The 18,074-nt window shown below is 47.0% G+C and overlaps 1 protein-coding gene across 1 annotated transcript; it reads right to left on the reverse strand.

The window, feature by feature from the left end:
- Positions 1-711: 711 nt before the first annotated feature.
- On the reverse strand, positions 712-17,576 carry Cacng6 (calcium voltage-gated channel auxiliary subunit gamma 6). Its single transcript, XM_076927818.1, has 4 exons — positions 16,175-17,576; positions 11,103-11,177; positions 9,660-9,797; positions 712-4,635 (listed from the first exon to the last, which is right to left on the reverse strand). The coding sequence occupies exons 1-4, from the start codon at positions 16,503-16,505 to the stop codon at positions 4,397-4,399; spliced, it is 783 nt and encodes a 260-aa protein (XP_076783933.1). The 5' UTR covers positions 16,506-17,576; the 3' UTR covers positions 712-4,396.
- Between the last annotated feature and the right edge of the window lie 498 nt (positions 17,577-18,074).

Below are 18,074 nucleotides of genomic sequence, written 5' to 3' on the forward strand. Positions count from 1 at the left end.
GTACCAGGATTTCATTATCCACTTGTGATGTGCATCCGAGCTCCATTTCCTAGTTAGTGTGAACAGGACTGGCAATGGACAGGGATGTGGTAGGGCACAGGTCTTTTGGTCCTATGCCTAAGGGTGGTACAGCTGGGTAATTCTATAACACAGTAGTTCTATTTTTAGTCTTTTAAGAAACCTCCACCTGACTTCCACAGTGTGTACAACAGTGAATAAGGGCTCACTTCCCCCACCCCACCCGCATTGTCACCGGCATATGTTGCCATTCAGAGTCACCACCCTTTGCCACCACAGATATTCCACTGCTAGTTACTGAAGGTCTGGGATTCTCCAGCCCTCCACTCTCAGTGTCCTTTGCTTATTTCTGACCAAATGCTCAGGCATGGTTTTGACTAAATGCCTCAGTTAGGTTTTGCTTGGTGTTTTCCTCACAATTATGATAGGATTGTAAGAATCATCACAACCAGGGCTGAAGAAATGGCTCAGCAGCTAAGAGCACTGACTGTTCTTGCAGAGGACCTGGGCTTGAATCCTAGCACCCTGAGTTCAATTCAATTCCCAGCAACCACATGGTGGCTCACAACCACCTGTAATGGGATCCGATGCCTTCTTCTGGTGTGTCTGAAGACAGCTACAGTGTACTCATATACATAAAATAAATAAATTTTTTAAAAAAGAATCATCACAACTAATGATGAATTTATGGGCGATGGCATGAGGACTTTATTTCTAAGGACTCTAATGCCTAAGGAGGTTTCTTGTTATAATTTTTGAGACAGGGAATCATAAATAGTTCTGGTTGTCCTAGAACTCACAGAGATTTGCTTGCTCCTGCCTCTGAAGTGCTGGGATTAGAGGTGGGTAGTACCACAATTGGCATCCCTGAGTTTCGAGCTTAGCGTTCTTGCTTTTCTTGTAATTCTGTACTTTGTAGCAGACAGGAGTGTGGTGTGAAGGGCCTGAGCTGGATTTCTACCTTCTTCGCATAGTAGCTGTACAGCTTTGAGAAGGGCCACAGTCAAGTCCTCAGATGGGTTGTGCTTCAATTGAGCCCTCAACAGCAGAGCATGGGGCTTGTAGTGCGTGATATAAAACACTTGGACCAGGGCCCGGCACATAATGCTGTGTGCGCCGGGAACTAAGAGATGAAGTTGGGTCTTCTTGCTGAGAGGCTCCAGATCTGACCCCTCACTTCCTGGTGGCTTTGAGAGCATTTTGGATGAGAGAGCAGAAATGGTGTTAAGAGCAGGAGGACAGAGGGAGTGCTGTGCTCAGGACGCCGTCCTCACAAACTCACAGCAGCTAGAGTCGCCTGCCCCAGATCAAGGCAAAAAGATCACTCAGCACTCCAGCAGGAAGCACTAACTGGACTCGATCGGTTAGCAGGGTGGGGGTAGGGTATGAAGAGATATGGATATGTGTTGGGGTGCCTTGTGGGAGTGGGTAGATATGATTGACATGCAACGCTTATATGTATTAAATTGCTACAGAATAAAAGATACTTTTTATAAAAATAATATAAGAAAAAAATCCTCACGTCCCCTTCATGTCCCCAGCAAGATGCAGCTGCCTTTCACAAATCTCAAATACTGCGGTACCTGCATATAGAATGCATATGGATGTGTGCGTGAGGATACTTGCTTGTGTGTGCATTTGCCGAAGCCAGATGTCAGCCTCAGGCATCACTACTCAGATGCTCTATGTTTTTGAGACAGTACCCTTCATATGTGGTTCATGAAGAGGCTAGACTACCTGAAGAGCAAGACCCGGGGAGCCTCCCGGCTCTGCCTCCCCAGTGCTGGGATTACAGACCTGGACCACCAAGCCCAGCTTTTGCACATGGGTGCTGGATATTTCCAACTCTGGTCCTCATGCTTGTATGGTAAGCACTTTACTGATTCTCTACCTTCACATGTTTAATTACATTTTAGTTGTGTACAGTTGTGCACATGTCATAGTGCATGTATCTAGGTCAGGGAACATATTTGCGTGCGTGTGTGCTCAACTCAGGGTGCACATGTGGAGGTCAGAGGGCAACTTTCTGAAGCCGGTCCTCTCCTTCCATCATGTGGGTCCTGAAGATAGAACTAGGGTCCTCAGCCTTAGCAGCAAGTGCCTTTACCCTCTAAGCTGTCTTGATGGCCCCTCCTCTTCACAGTTTTCAGTTTCTATTCTAGAAACAACCACATTCTTGGGTGCCAAAGTCTGGATTCACCTGCTGGGGATGTTGTCACAAATCACTGCCAGGTGCTTGGACAACAAACCTGTCGCCTTATGGTTCTGGATGTTTTAAGTATAAAATACAGGTTGAGCATCCCCGTTCCTTCCTGCTGAGGCTTGAGGCTGGGATCCACCAAGGGGCTTTCTCTTCAGTGTACAGATGGCTGTGTTCCTGTGTCCCTCCATGCTGTCTTCCCTCTTATGAGTAACCGTCTCTGTGTACCAATCTCTCCTTTTCACGAGTGGGACTGAATTAGCACCAATCCTGGAGACCTTTCTTTGATGTGATTATCTCTGTAACCATGTGTGTGTGGTTCTGTGTCTCTTGAACCACACACATCACTGAGGCAGGAGGATCACTCCAAGTGTGCAACCAGCCTTGGCTACATAAGTTTTAGGCGAGGCATGACTTCAAAGCAATATCCTGTCCCAAAACAAATAACAAAACCATCTTCGGAGCTGGATGGGGTAGGACATACCTGTAATCCTCGTACTCAGGATATTAACCCGGCTACATAGTGAGACTCTGTCTCAAATTTTAAAAATAAAATAAAGCAGAAGACAGACTACTTGGGACTGGGTATAAAGATGGGGTCTGGAAGATTATGTGGTTCAAATATATTTGTATAAAATGTCATATGAGGGATTGGAGATATGGCTCAGCAGTTAAGAGAGCTCGTTATGGGGCTGGAGAGATGGCTCAGAGGTTAAGAGCATGGCTGTTCTTCCAGAGGTCCTGAGTTCAATTCCCAGCAAACACATGGTGGCTCATAACCATCTGTAATGGGATCCGATGACCTCTTCAGACACACAGATGTATATGCAGATAGAACACTCATATACATAAAATAAATAATTGTTTTTTAAAAAAGATAACTTGTTACTCTTGCAGAGGACCCGGGTTTGATTCCCACTCGCATGGCAGTAGTTCCAGGGGCTGTGACACCCTCTTCTGAACTCTGATGGCACCGAGCATGCAAGAGGTGCACAGACATGCAGTCAAAATAGTCATACATTAAAATAAAGATCAATAAATCTAAAAAAAGAGTTGTACGAAACCTGACTTTTTATACAGCGAATATGAATGCAAACGTGTGCACACGCGCGCACATGCGCGCGCGCACACACACACACACCAAACTGTAACCAAACAAGGTTATGTTGGGAGTCTGCGAGTTCCTGGTGCATGTACTTTTAGGGAGGAACAAGATTGAGACTGTGATGATGTCTGTGTTCCGAACCATTTACTCTTTCCGAGTCCTTGGCTGCCACCTTTGGGGGCACATGAACAAGTGACTCAGGACAGACAGTGGCCGGTGAGTGGAGAGGACTGGGCTTCCTTGCTCCACCTTAGAAAGCACAGCTCCAGCACAGACAGGCTCTGAATTGAGAGCTCTGTCACATCTTCAAACCTTTAATCCCAAGTCAGATGACAATGAAGCCGGACCCTGGCTCTTCCCTCTCCCACCAGGCAATTGTAGGACATCTCTCCCTTGAGTGGATCAGCACAGACTTGGACAAAGAAAGCTCCCAAATTCTTCTGGGACCCTAGCCCTTTCACAGCTCACGCCCATCTCTCCATCGGGTCCTTAGACAGTTCCCCAGGGAGGCCCATCTGTATATGGCCTCTTCCCATCCTACCTCAAGTAACCCAAATTCATCTACCAAGAAAAAAAAAGTGTGTGTGTGTGTGTGTGTGTGTGTGTGTGTGTGTGTACGTGCAAGTGTGCGCACACGCGAAGGTCAGGGTTTAGCATCAGGCATCTTCCTCTGTTGTTTCTGCCTTATTTTTTGAGACAGAGTTTCTCACTGAACCTGACCTCGTTAATTGGCTAGGCTGGCCGGACAGTGAGCTCCAGGGTCCGTTCCTCTAATCTCTGCCTTCCCAACATTGGAATTACAGACATGTACTGCTGCGCTGGCTATCAAAGTGGGTTCTGGGGACTCAGACCTCAAGTCCCCAAGCTTGCTCAGCAAGCGCTTTACTTACTGAGGCATTCCCCACACCCCCAAAAAGCACTATTTACAGAGAGAAGATGAAGGACCAAGACATTTGTGAAATGGGCCCCCCAGAGTGGGAAAAACAGTTTCTCTAGAAGAGAGATGAAAAGTCTTGAGGAGAAAGCTGGAAACTGAGGCAGGGTTGGCAGACTTCACAAAGCAGGCCAGAGCTCTAGACAGTCGGGCCACCCCGCTTGGGGCACAGTGACCTCCAGGGCCAGGAAGGCATGGTGAGCAGGAGGAAACAGACTCCCCCCAGCAGCAGGATTAGACCAGCGCCCACACCACAGCCTAGGGACCAGGAATACTCATAGGCCAGGCGTGGAGCTGGAGGGCTCTCAGGGTTGACTCCCCTCAGCAGGGCTCTAACGGAATGCCGGAACACTTCCAGGCTGACAAAGAACAGCAGGCCTGTGCAGGAAGAAGAGAGTGAGGCTCTTAGCTCCAGTCCAGGTTTGAGACTGTCATCCTTCATTCCTTTATCAACCATGGGGAACTGAGGGTCCGCTCAGTCTTTCCTCAGTCATTCAACAGTCATCTTACAACAACCAGAAATCGGGGGTTGGAAATATTACGTCTGTACTTAACATGCAAACCTTTCAACCTTTCTCTCTCTCTCTCTCTCTCTCTCTCCTTTCCTCTCCCTCCCTCCTTCCCTCCCTCCCTTTCTCTCTCTCTTTCTCTCTGGCGACCTCCCCACACCGTGTGTGTGTGTGTGTGTGTGTGTGTGTGTGTGTGTGTGTGTGTGTGTGTGTGAAGGCCAGAGGTCAATGTCAGGTGCCTTTCCCAATTACTTTCCACTTTTTTAAAAGTATTTTTAGGTCTTGTGAGGCAGATCCCACAGAGGATCCCCTGGGCCTGGAGTTAGATCGCTGTGAGGAATAGAACCAGAGTCCTCTAGAAAAGCAGCCAGTGTTCTTAACCACTGAGACATCTCTCCAGCGGTAATCATTGTTATTTTTAAAGGAATTGTTTGTTTCTTGGTTTGAGACAGAGTCTTGCTATGTAGCTCGGGCTGTTCTCCAGCTCACAATTCTCTTTCTTTAACATTCTGGGCATTAGGACTATATGTATGTGTCACAATACCTAGATAGCTTTTCTCCAGTATTTTAAAAGTCACTTCAGAGAAATCATTAGACACTTCTAGCAGAGAATACATACTAGACACCACTGACCTGGTGGTTGCCATGCTGCACCTTCTGAAACAAATACAGGAGGAGGAAAAAGTATTTCAGAATGTGATATGTGGCAGGAAGAAATAAATTAAATGTGTGTGTGTGTGTGTGTGTGTGTGTGTGTGTGTGTGTGTGTGATGTGAGTGTAATCCTCACAGTAGCCAGAAGAGGGCAGCAGATCTTCTGGATTGGAGTTTCAGGCAGTTATTTTCAAATGCTTTTAATTATTGAGCAATCTCTCTAGCACCTCCAAAAATTTTGAGTAGAGAGAATCAGGAATGATTGTGCATGCCTATAATCCCATTACTAAGGCAAGATTGCCTTAACAAGGCCAGCCTGGGGGCTTATAGAGTCTAGGTCAGTTATGGATATAAGAAAATAAATGACAACAAATATAGGCAAGGACGTGGGGATTGGGAAACCATGTTCACTGTTGGCATGAACGTAAAATCTGGCAGCTGCTTTGGAAATCAGTGTTCCAGGGTAAAAAAAATTTTAAAAGTAGGCTGAGCAAGCCAAGGAGAGCAAGCCAGAGAATAGTCTTCTTCCATGGCCTTGACATCAGTTCCTGTCTCTTAGTTCCTGCTCTGCTTCAGTTCCTGCTTTGACTTTCCTTAGTAATGGACTGTTACTTAGAAACACGAGATAGAAGAAACCTTTCCTCCCCATGGACATGGTGTTCATCACAGCAATAGAAACCCTGAGGTGACAACATCTATTATTACATCATCACTAATGATGCAATGACACCATCAACATCACAGCTACCACATAGGCACTAACATCTACCACCGTCGTCATCTCCAGAGTCACCACCATTATCATCACCATTGTCATCACAACCTATGGACACCAGGGTTTCCATCCCAACCATCACTACACTATAATCACTGTCACCACTGTCATCACTTTTACTGTCATCACAATCATCTCAATCACTGTTATCATTACCTACCACCACCACCACAGCATCATTACCATCAACCCCATCATAATCACCACCTTCCACCATCTCCGTCACCATCAATTCTATCATAATCACCATATCACCATCACTACCCACATCATCACTCCCAGCACCACCATCATTACCAACACTGACACATCACCATCCTGACATCACCCATTGCCACTTCGACTGTCCTTACCATACTCCAGACAACTACCATCCTTTGAGAATCAGCTTAAATGTCACCTTCTTGGGGAGTTTCTTTGCCATGCACTCCCATGACAGTGTGGTGTTCATATCCACCCTCATCATAATAGTAGCTGAATTGTTATACATGCAATTATTAGTCATTACCAGCCAGAGTGAAGAGCACTTGATAGCAGATATGGCATCTTATTTGACTTAAGTCTTGTGTCTCTAGTGTCTCCTAGACACAGCAAGTGCTTACAAGCACACAAGGAATAAAGAAGCAAAGTTTAAATAACTAATAGTTTTTCTAATCACTGCATCTGGCTCAACAATGAAGCACTAGATGACAAAAGGAATTTCCTAATGACACACCATGATTGAGAGCACACCTAGCACCCGAGGTAGAGCATAAAACACATGGAGTCCAGTTAAGCATTCATTCTAACCCTACAAAGACCTCACAGGAACAAAGGTCCCAAAATTCAATGATGCTGAAGTGAAAAAGAGGTCAAGAAAGCTTAGCATCAACCCTTGTCTCTGGGTGACTACCTGCACAAGACATGCTGGAGACTGGTCCACCAACAATGCATCATGGAATGGGGACATACAGACAATTAATGATTTCTGGCCAAGGAGAGATACGTTCCTCAGTGATGTTGTTGCCACTGGTGAGTTGCCTTTGGTTGAATAAATAACCCTCGGAGCTAGAGAGATGGCTCAGCGGTTAGGAGCACTGACTGCTCTTCCAGAGGTCCTGAGTTCAATTCCCAGCAACCACATAATGGCTCATAACCATCTGTAATGGGATCCAATGCCCTCTTCTGGTGTGTCTGAAGACAGTTAGAGTAAAATAATTAAATCTTAAAAATAATAATAATAACTTTTTACTCACTCAGGCAACCCTAATTAAATGCAGCAAGAAACAAAAACAGCCATAAATGTAGAAGGAGGATTTGTTGGAAAGAAGGGTTTTTACCAGGAGAGGGACAAGGGAAGATATATGCATGGGGTGGGGATATTAGCAGAGTATCACATGGATATGTGTTTGTGTGTATATGCATGACTGTAAATCTGTGAACAAATTTAAAAAGTCCCACTGCTGCCATTAGTCACTTGACTTTTCTGAACCCCAGTACTCTTATCGACAAAATGGTAACTCATAACCTTTGGGGCTGTAGAGGCGGCTTTGTGGATAAGAGCTCTTGCTCGTGCAGAAAACTCAGGCTAGGTTCCCAGCACTCACATGGCAGCTCAGAACTGTCTGAAACTTCAGTTCCTGGGAATCCAATGTCTTTTCTGAACTCCTCAGGCACCATGCAAATTCATGGTGAATGGACATACATGCAAAAAAAATTCATAGAAACAAACAAACAAATGGGTCTGGAGAGATGGCTCAGCCATTAAGTATACTGGCTAATCTTCCAGAGAACCAGGGTTCAAATCCCATCATAAACACTCCAAGATCTAACACCCTCACACAGACACACATGCAGGCAAAACCACCAATACACACAAAATAAAAATTGTAAATAATAAAAATTGGTGAGCTTTAGCTAGTCTGCTCGCTGTAATTCTTTGAGCTAGATGTAAACTAACCTGAAGTCTTTGTTATTACTGAGGTCTACATTTCACAAGATGTGGCATTTTTTCCCCCTGCTTCCTCACCTGCAAGAATACAACACAATACCTGCAAACTCCAAGTCCAAAACTCAAAGACTAGAAACCTTCCGTGATGGTGTGAATAGGTCTAGCCTCAGGTTCATGAGTCTAAATACTTAGTCATTGGGAGTTGTATTTTTAGAAGATGTGACCTTCATGGAGGAAATGTGGCCTTGTTAGAGGAAGTGTGTCACTGTGGGGGCGGGCTTTGAACTCTCCTATGCTCAGGCTCTGTCCAGTGCAGGGAAAACTCTCCTCCTTGCTGCCTTCAGATCAAGATGTAGACTTCTTGTCTTCTCCAGCACTGGAAGCTGCCATCCTCCCTGCCATGATGATAATGGATTGAACCTTTGAATTAAATGTTTTCTTTATAAGAGTTGCCTTGGTCATTCTTCACAGCAGTAAAACCCTAACACACCTTCTGAATGGCTTGAGATTCTCTCATCTTCAGTCCTACTCAGCCCATGAGCTTCTCTGACCTCAAGCATGCAATAGTGCTTAAATTCCTGCCTGAGGCACCTACTACTATACAACAGTGTTGGAGATTCCAGGCCAGATCTAAAAGAACGTGTGGAGAGAATGCAAATGTCATGTGCCAACAGGCTTAGAATGTTCCTAGCTTTTGGATTTCACATGAACTTCCTCCAACTCCCGGCATGCAACAGTGCCTGGAGATCACCCCCTCCCCTTGATATGAAGCAATCCTTGGTGATCCCATGTCCAAATTTAAATAGTATCTGAAGACAGTCTACTCTTCTGTCAACAACAGGATTTTGGAATTCCATCTTTGAGCCTATCACAGCCCTTGAACTGCCCTCTCCTCTCCTCCCAGCATAGTGGAGATCCCATTCTCAGTGTGTAAAGATTCTTGGCACTCACAGCTCCAAATCTAAAATAGCATTAAGTCTAAATAAACCTTGCCAGAAAAGTCCTTGGAATTCTTCCACCTTTGAATATACTAGAACCCTTGGGTTTCTTCTCGTTTCCAACATGCTTGGAGATTCTACTTCCCAGCATGCAACATTATATGGAGTTCCCATGGCTCAAAACTCAAATGTGTGTGGGGATCCTAACTTCCAGCATGCAACAGTTGGTAGAGTTCCCTGCAACAGTGTGTGGAGATCCACCTCCCAGCATGCAATAGAGTCTTTCCACCTCTAAGCACATAACTGTGTGTGGAATCCCACCTCCCAGCATGCAGCAGTGTGTAGTGACCTCACCTCCCAGCATGCAGCAGTGTGTAGTGACCTCACCTCCCAGCATGCAGCAGTGTGTAGTGACCTCACCTCCCAGCATGCAGCAGTGTGTAGTGACCTCACCTCCCAGCATGCAGCAGTGTGTAGTGACCTCACCTCCCAGCATGCAGCAGTGTGTAGCGATCTCACCTCCCAGCATGCAGCAGTGTGTAGCGATCTCACCTCCCAGCATGCAATGTCCTTGGCCTCCACACACTCAGCCCTCACCTGAGAGGCCAAAGCAGGCAGCTCCCAAGCGGAGCAGGAACTCTGCACCTTTACTGAGCACCATGATGACACAGAGGCAGCCCAAGGCCATGGCCGTCAGGCCCAGCACAGCTATCACGGCAGCTGCCAGGTTTACCTCTGCAAGGAGGAGCCAAGGAAGAGGTGGAGAACATGGGAATACTAGAATAGACAGCACTCCTCCATAAGAACCAGAACCAGAAAGATGGAAGACTTCAAAGTCCTCCTGCGAGTGTGTTACATTGTTGCAGGAATGGAGACCTGGATGGGTCAGTTAGTTCCTTGGCTCAGGTTAGAGCACAAAGGGGACAAGGCCAGGTCAGGGATACTGGGATAATCAGCTACTACTTATCCTTTGGTCATCACTAGATTACAGATGATGAAGTTGAGGGAACAGAGGAAAAGGTGGTTCATTATCTTACAACCATCTAGGTTGTGATTCTCCCCAACTACTCCCCAGCTGGAAAATCCTGGTAAGGTCCTACACCCCTGTCAATCTTAAGTTCTGGACAATCAGGATTAGAAGTGCCCGGTGTGGTGCTCGCACACAGTAGGTGGTCGATATCATTTTACCAAAAGTACACAGTGACCTGACGCAGCTCACACGAGAAAAGAATGCAAAAGATGAGGAGCGCTAGTATGCACCTGGACTAATATGTTTGCCTCATTAAATCCTCATTTTAAAACAATACAAAGAATGAGAGACATGGGATGATTCCAGTTTCTTTGTGGAGACACTGGGGCACTGGAGTGATGTTCAAGCCGAACGTATGGTAAGAAGGACAAAGTCCTCAGAGTTGCACCACTGAGTACAGTAGTATCTACCAGACATCATTTTAAGTTCACTTAAGTTAAAATTAAAAATGCATGTCTTCCCATCACACCAGCCACCTTCTGTGTACCAGGCTGTCACACGTGGCTGGAGGCCATCATATGGACCAGTGTATACATGTAAACATTTTCTTTTTTCACGTACAATTTGGTAGATTCAGACTTCTTTGGGTTGGGATCTTGCCTCTGCCCTTTTGTGGGAACAGAAAAGTAATTCAACCATTTCTGATGTGTTTTCTCTTCTGAATGATGAAGCTGAAGTTCAAGCCTTGCTGGCTTATAGCAAGGGCTAGAACCGTGCTAACAAACTTTGGGTGCTGGGTGCTGGGCTTACCATACAAAATGTCCTTATAATGCTCGCTACAGAGAGGAAGTATGACTTGCCCAACCCACACAGCACAGGCAGAGTTAATGGCCAGTGGGCTAGACACAAGCTCTGATGATCGTTGTCCACATTCTTAACCCACCATCACCTCCCAAATACGGGACATCCACAGAAGCTGAGCCCATCCTGAGCACAATGCTGTCCGTCACTCCTGCAGAGCAGTCATCCTACCCGCAGCCCTCCCTTGTCACAAAACGGGATGTCCTCACCTTTCTTGGTGGTTCTCTGGAAGATACGTGCATTTTCCCCCGTGGTGAAGAATTTGAAGTAGGTGCAGTTTGCTTCTGTGGGGTGCAGGGAAAAAAAAAACAGGAGGAGGTGATGACATGAAGTTTTGTGTAAGCTCAAGGCTGGATATTTCCCAGACACAACAGGGAACTAAAAATAAAGTATTAGTATGGCTGACACATAGAGGAGAGGAGAAAAATCAGGCCGGTAAGCTGGTTCAGCATATAAGACGATAAGACGTTTGTTGCTAAGCCTGATAACCTGAGTTCAATCCTTGGAATCCGCATGGTAGAAGACTCCTGTGGGTTTTCCTCTCTCTCTCTCTCTCTCTCTCTCTCTCTCTCTCTCTCTCTCTCACACACACACACACACACACACACACACACACACACACACATTGTGAGAGTGGAATAAATTAAATGCACAAAGGTGGGAAATGACACTGAGGTATAAATACACTTGCCACATCACTGATGTCCGGAGACTGAGGTTTTAACCTCAAGCCCTTTGACCTAAGTTTTTGACACAAAGGAACCATTAACCTCTCTGGTCCTCCGATTCTTCCTCTCTAAATAAGTTGATAATCTCTCTCCTGGCTCTTTCAAGAGAGTCTGCGGAGCAAGTGGACTGAAAGTGAGTTATCATTTTATTCAACAAAGGACACCAAGATGCAGGTACCAAGAGGCTAAGAGACTCAGGAAAGATTCCTCTCCTATGCTACATACACAAAGGGCTCCTGCAGATTAGCTAGGGGGGAGAGAAGTAACCCTATTGGAACTCGGGCAAAGGATATGAATAGTTATTCACAGGGGGGCAAGTCTGGATAGTTCACAAGCACATGAAGAGAGACTCTGCTGCAGCAGGAGTCAGAGAAACGCAACTTGAACCAGCAGGGAGATGCCACTTCAGATCAATTAGATGGGCAAATATTGAAAGGGCAGTATCAAGCGTTGGGGGGATAAGAGGAAGCCGCTGGGAGTGTAAACTGTCACTAGTCTATTTGTGAAGGACTCTGACATGCTGAGAAAATGAAGTACAGGTGTGCAGCAGGCAATAACGGTTCAGTCAGCAGTGGGTGACATAAGAATATGTCACCTTGCAGCTGGGGAGATGGCTCAGTGGTTAAGAGCACACATACCACCCCTGCCGAGGACCTGAGTTAGGGTCCTGGTACCCATATGAGGGGGCTTACAATGGTAGTGCAGCACCAGAGAACTTAATGCCCTTTCCTGGACTTTGTGGATACCTGAACACACAGGCACACACCGTCCCCACACAGACACATAATTCAAAAGTAGAAACCGAATAAGCCAAGGCTTTGTCACATAGCAGCCATCACAATCTATCTACATAAGTACACACTTTGATTCTCAAGATGAACTGTCCTCAGAACATATCTCTACCACTAAGTGACACATGTCTGTGTGTCTATGCCCTGTGACACAATAATTTTACTTCTGGAGATTCCAAGAAGAAAAAGAAACACATATAGGACTACAGATAGATATGGCCGTTCTCTGTGGTGCTGCTTACAGAGCTGGGGTAGGCGTTAATCTTGTGTCCATCTCCTGGGCAATAGACAGTTGAGACAGATACTCTAACGGACATCTTTACAGCGTAAACCACAAAAGCATGAAGCAAATGAAAGAGGTTTGGAAATCACACTGCTGAGCAGGAAAAATCGCATTGAAAATAGCATAAATTCAAATGATACATTTTTTTTCAAATCAAAACACACATGTATATAAACTCAAACGTTCTCTATATATTTCCAAGTCAAAACATTTGTGCATGAATACAATGTCGAACACATTAGAGGATTGAATTAGCTAAAGGTTTTTTTGTTGTTGTTTTTGTTTTTTGTTAGTTAGTTAGTTTGTTTGTTTGTTTGGAGACAGAGTCTCCCCATGTAGCCCTGGCTGTCCTGGAACTGGCCTCAAATTCACAGAGATCTTCCAGCTTCTGCTTCCCAAGTGCTGGAACTAAAAGCATGTACCACCATACATCCACTGGGAAATAATTTTTAAAATAGGGAGATGTGGAACTAGTAGAGGCTACGTGAGACTTTGTCTTTAAAAAGAAAACATTTAAAGGCAGAGCATAAGATAAGAAGGACCTGGCAGAAGCAAGCAATATTCTTTTTGTAAACATATATAAGAGTCACTAAAAACCTTTGCTAACTTAGAGAAAGCTTAAAGTTAACAAACAGAATATTCTAACTTCCTAAGACTTTATCCTAAACTGACTTTGAACTTGCTATGAAGCTAAGGGTAGCCTTGAACTTCTGACACTCCTGCCTCCATCTCCCAAGAAGTAGGACTACAGGTGTGCACCACCATGTCTGCTTCATGTGGTGCTGGGATGCGGCTTAGGGCAAGCACTCTGCTGATTACCTACACCCTGACTCCTAATGTGTGTTCTACACTGACTTATTCTTTTATTCTGAGATACAAAGAAAGACAGACAGACAGACAGACAGAAAGAGAGAGAGAGAGAGAGAGAGAGAGAGAGAGAGAGAGAGAGAGAGAGAGAGAGAGAGAGAGACAGGAAGGAAGGAAGGAAGGAAGAGAAAGAAAGAAAGAAAGAAAGAAAGAAAGAAAGAAAGAAAGAAAGAAAGAAAGAAAGAAAGGTGCACAACCACAGAGGGTAAAGAACATTGGAAGGGGAGCCAGACAGTCTGGAGACATGGCAATAGCTACATCTGTGTCAAGTGACAGTATGGGGCTTGCCCGATACCAGCTCAGGAAAGGGTTTGCAGTTTCTAGGCCAGAGCAGCTTCAAGTGTACAGAGCAGTCAGTCTATTCTACAGCACTAAGAGGCAAAGGGTACTTCCTGTGGAAGAAAGATGCTCTTTGCAGCCACTTGAGTAGAGGATACAGTCTATGCCCATGAGAGAACTACGGAGTCCCTTCTGGGACTGGGTGTGGTGTCTGGCATCTCGTTTGGCTACTAGCAACAGGATTTTATGTCCATGTGTCCCAGAGGATAGGGCAAACTCACTTGGGGAACAACAGGGTGAGTCTCTCTCTGACAGCCAAGAGATATAATAGCTGTCTTTTAATTTTTAAAGGGAGTTATTTCTTTGAGACAGTGGAGCCCAAGATAGATCCTCTGATAATGCAGAATTATAGGGAGCTGGTAATGGCCTTGGAAGAAAGGGGAGGTCCTCTTGGTCTTTTTGCTTTTGGTGGGGGGGGGGGGTTCTGATACAGGGTATGTAGCCTAGGCTGGCCTACAGCTCACTGTGTAACCAAGCTGGCTTTGTACTCCTGCCTTCTGAGTGCTGGTGTGTGCCATCATGCTCAGTGGTAAAGTCCTTCTGACAAGTAGAGGGAACAGAAAAGGAAGCTCACAGTAAAGTGGCAGAGGACAGACAATCTCTTCCAAAGGGTGAGGGCCACTGAGACCTTCTTAAGCACTAGTGGTGTGCAGTGAAGCGTAGCTCTTAGGATCAGAGACACTTAAGAGTCAGACCCCATAGAGCTAGCCTGAGGCATAGGTTGGGAGCTAAGAGTTCTTCCTCCTTATTTCCCTCCTCCCCCCAGAACAGGTATGGAGGTAATCCATCACGAAGCTAGAATTCCCTCACTGGGGGGTTCTAGACAGGTGCTCTGAGCCACACTCCCAGCCCCTTAATGGGAGGCTCTAGGCAGGTGCTCTACCACTGAGCCACACCTCAGCCACTCTCTGAGGGATTTTAGGCAGGTACTCTACTACTGAGATACGTCCCCAGCTCTGGTTTTAAGAGAGGATCTCCCAGAGTTGCCCAGGCTGTCTCTGCACTCCCTCTGCATCCCAGGCTGCCCTTGAACTCACAACCCTCCTGCCTCGGCCTCCTGAGTACCTATGGTTACAGAATTGTACCACTAGGCCCAACTAGCATCCTATATTTGTTTTTGTTATCTCACTTTGCAAAAGTTTGGGATCATCTTGATTGAAGTTACAAAGAGTGGGAAACTGCAGAAGGGAACGGTTTAAGATAGCTGATCAGGACAGACAGTCAGTTCAAGCCACAGTGTCTGGCATTCCACTTGGCTATCAAAGGCTTAGAACATCTTACTTTGGGTTCCATATCACATCTGAAAAATTAGGGATTAGGGGATAAAGAAATCCATCCAGAGCCCAGAGGGGATGAACCTTCCTTGAGGGGTCCTAAGAGTACTGGGTACATGTTGGGGAGCAACATGACAAAGATCTCATCAAATTGGGTTTGACTGGTGTCGAAAATTGTTCTTGAGTCAAAAGAGGTAAAATAAACACATATCCAGTTCCCAGGGGAGTGTAGAATATCCCTCTAAGCAAAGGGCATAGCATGTTTTGTCAGAGTGAGAGGCACAGCTGAGAGCAAAGGAGCCTCCATGTAGGGTAATGAAGTGTATGCAGTGTCTGTAGAGTAAGGGAGAAGGGCTGTAATGTTTGCCCCGACCATGTCAAAGTGAGAGGGACAGAAAATAAACATTTCTAAGGAGGGACAAAGTGCCCCCAGAACTGTGAGAGGCACCTGGTGAGAACTTCATTTGATTGTATCCGAAAACAGGGAATCAGCACAGATTTTTTTTTTACTTCCGGGTGGGCGTAGGGTGGTCTGTCTCCACAGAGGCACACAGAGTGGGAATGTGGGATGTCTCCAGGCTTCTAGCTAAGGGCACAGGCTGTCTGTGGGTGCATGGCTGTCTGGTGGGGAATTCAGGCAGTTCTAGGGGATATGGGTTGGCGGGGGTGTATACAGGCTGTTCTGAGGGTACCAGCTGGGTCTGGAAGCACAGGCTGTCTCTAGGGGTACAGGCTGGTCTGGGGCACAGGCCATACATAGCTAGAAGATAAACTTTAAGAAACAGTTTCTTTAGGGGATATACTAATATGAGCTATGCCTGAACATCTCTCACTCTCTCCACCCCCTTTCTCTCCAGTTTCTGTGAGCACAGGTTGATTTGGGCACAAACATTCTTGAGGATAGGGCTTCCTTTTTCCTAGAACAAGGTTTCCCCAGACAAAAGTTTCTTTCTCCCTGACTGTGGGACACAGGCCTGGGCTCAGAACACAGCCTCTCACCTCCTGGCAGCTCAGCTGGGCCACAGGTCTCCCTGCCCGCGGGCACGTCCGCCTGCCACAGTCGCTTGATGCACACCTTCCACAGCCCCAAATGGGCGGCCTCACAGACGGCGCTGCCATTGGTCTTGTATGTATTGAGTTCCACCCAGAACTCGGTGCCCACAGCCAGCACAGCCAGAGTGGCACCCACGATAGCCACCAGCAACCCCAGCTTGATCTTGCCCTCTCGCTCCGGAGTCAAGCCGAGATTCTGCTGTTCTTGGGCACGACGCCTGCCCACAGCCGTCCGGCGACGGTCTTCCTCTTGCATGAAGAAATTAGACCACATCATGATGATGGGATCGTCTGGAGCCCAGGCGAGCTTCAAGGAGTCAGAAAGACCTGTGCGGAGGGGCCTAAGGGGGCAGGGGACAGGACCTGGACTTTCAAAGGAAGCAGTGGGCTCAAATGTCAACTAGATTGGGAATGAGAAAAAGCTGAGTTCCAAATGCAAGAATGGAGACCTCTACCCCTAAGAAGAGAAACAAACTATATTCTTGGCCTAAGGATGCCACCAGGGCTTGTGTACATGAACTTGGCACAGGTGAGGCCTAGAAGAAAAGTTAGTCTACTCTGAGGTTTACCTGCCCGAGAGAAACACTGAGCGAGGAGCCCAAGGGGGAAAACTTGCCCAATCGCTAAAGGCTGCTGATGGGGTCTCCCATAAGCCTCAGAGTTTTCCCAAAGAGGGGGAACTGAGGTCTTTCGTGTGTTTGAGAGATAGTTTAGGTTTTTCTTCGGGCTCAAAATTTGAAAAAGGAGGAATCAGAACACTTTTGGGCTATACAAGAGTTAGAATTGGGATTTTACTGGTAAAGTTAGAAATCCCTCGGAGTCTCAGAGAGGGAAGGGGTAGCCTCCAGTATTCACAGCAAATCTGAGACCCCACTGGAATTCGTGGAGGGTATGGGTGAGCCAGGGACTACTCAGAGAAGAGCCCAGGTCTCCCACGGCGGCTGAGAATCATAGTGAGGTCCAGAAAAAGAGCCTTGGAGGACTCTCCGAGGGCCCAGGAGAAAAACCTGTAGTCAAGACAGGGCTCCGATCAAGGCACTGTGGTCCACACTCTGGCTCAGAAAACCAAGGCAAAATACCCTGAGGCACACAGGACTTGGAAAGGGACTCTCAGTCTGCAGTCACTCGGCTCCCCCTCCCCCGGGCTCCCAAGGCCTGCTCGACCAGGATGGCTCCAGACTCAGCTCGGGGTCCCTCGCTCCCTTTGGGCTTCCCACCCGGGTCTCCCGGGCACGGGTCCCTTGAGCTCTCCTGCCTCTGCGCCGCGCCGGCCCCAGCTCCGCGATGCCTCCGAAGCGTCCGGCTTTGCTCGCCTCCACCCAGTCAGCCCTCCGGACTTGCTGCGCTCGCTCCCTGCCTCGCCCCATCCGCCCACCCCCTCACCCCACCGGCTATTTCGGGCTCGACCCGTAAATAACACTCGCACCTGTCGCAGGCGCCTGTTGCCATAGGGATCCGGGTATTTTAAGGGGACAAGGGGCGGGGGAGGGAGGCCTCTAGGAAGGAGGGGCTGGGGGCCGGGTCTTCAACAGGCCGAATGTAGGGAGATTTGTTTCCCCAAGGGTCAGGGACCGGGTTGCAAAGTCCATACTCCAAAATCTGGATCTTATAGAGCCAGTGAAGTACAGAGAACTTGTGTTTCTGTCCTGACAGTCCAGGCTGGAAGCTCCCTAGCTGGATTGCTGGATTCTGCGGTCCAGAAGCTTGGAAGAAGTACTGGAGGTGGGGGCGGGGTGGAGTCTTGAGTCTGAAGGAGGGCTTGAGTACCGGCTTCTGGGATGGGAGGAGGTGGGCTTGGTCTGGATTCTTAGAGTCTGAGGGAGGAGAGCCTGGGTATGTAGTTTTA

Source organism: Arvicanthis niloticus, chromosome 30, assembly GCF_011762505.2.
Source record: "Arvicanthis niloticus isolate mArvNil1 chromosome 30, mArvNil1.pat.X, whole genome shotgun sequence".
In the NCBI taxonomy this organism is placed as follows: domain Eukaryota; kingdom Metazoa; phylum Chordata; class Mammalia; order Rodentia; family Muridae; genus Arvicanthis; species Arvicanthis niloticus.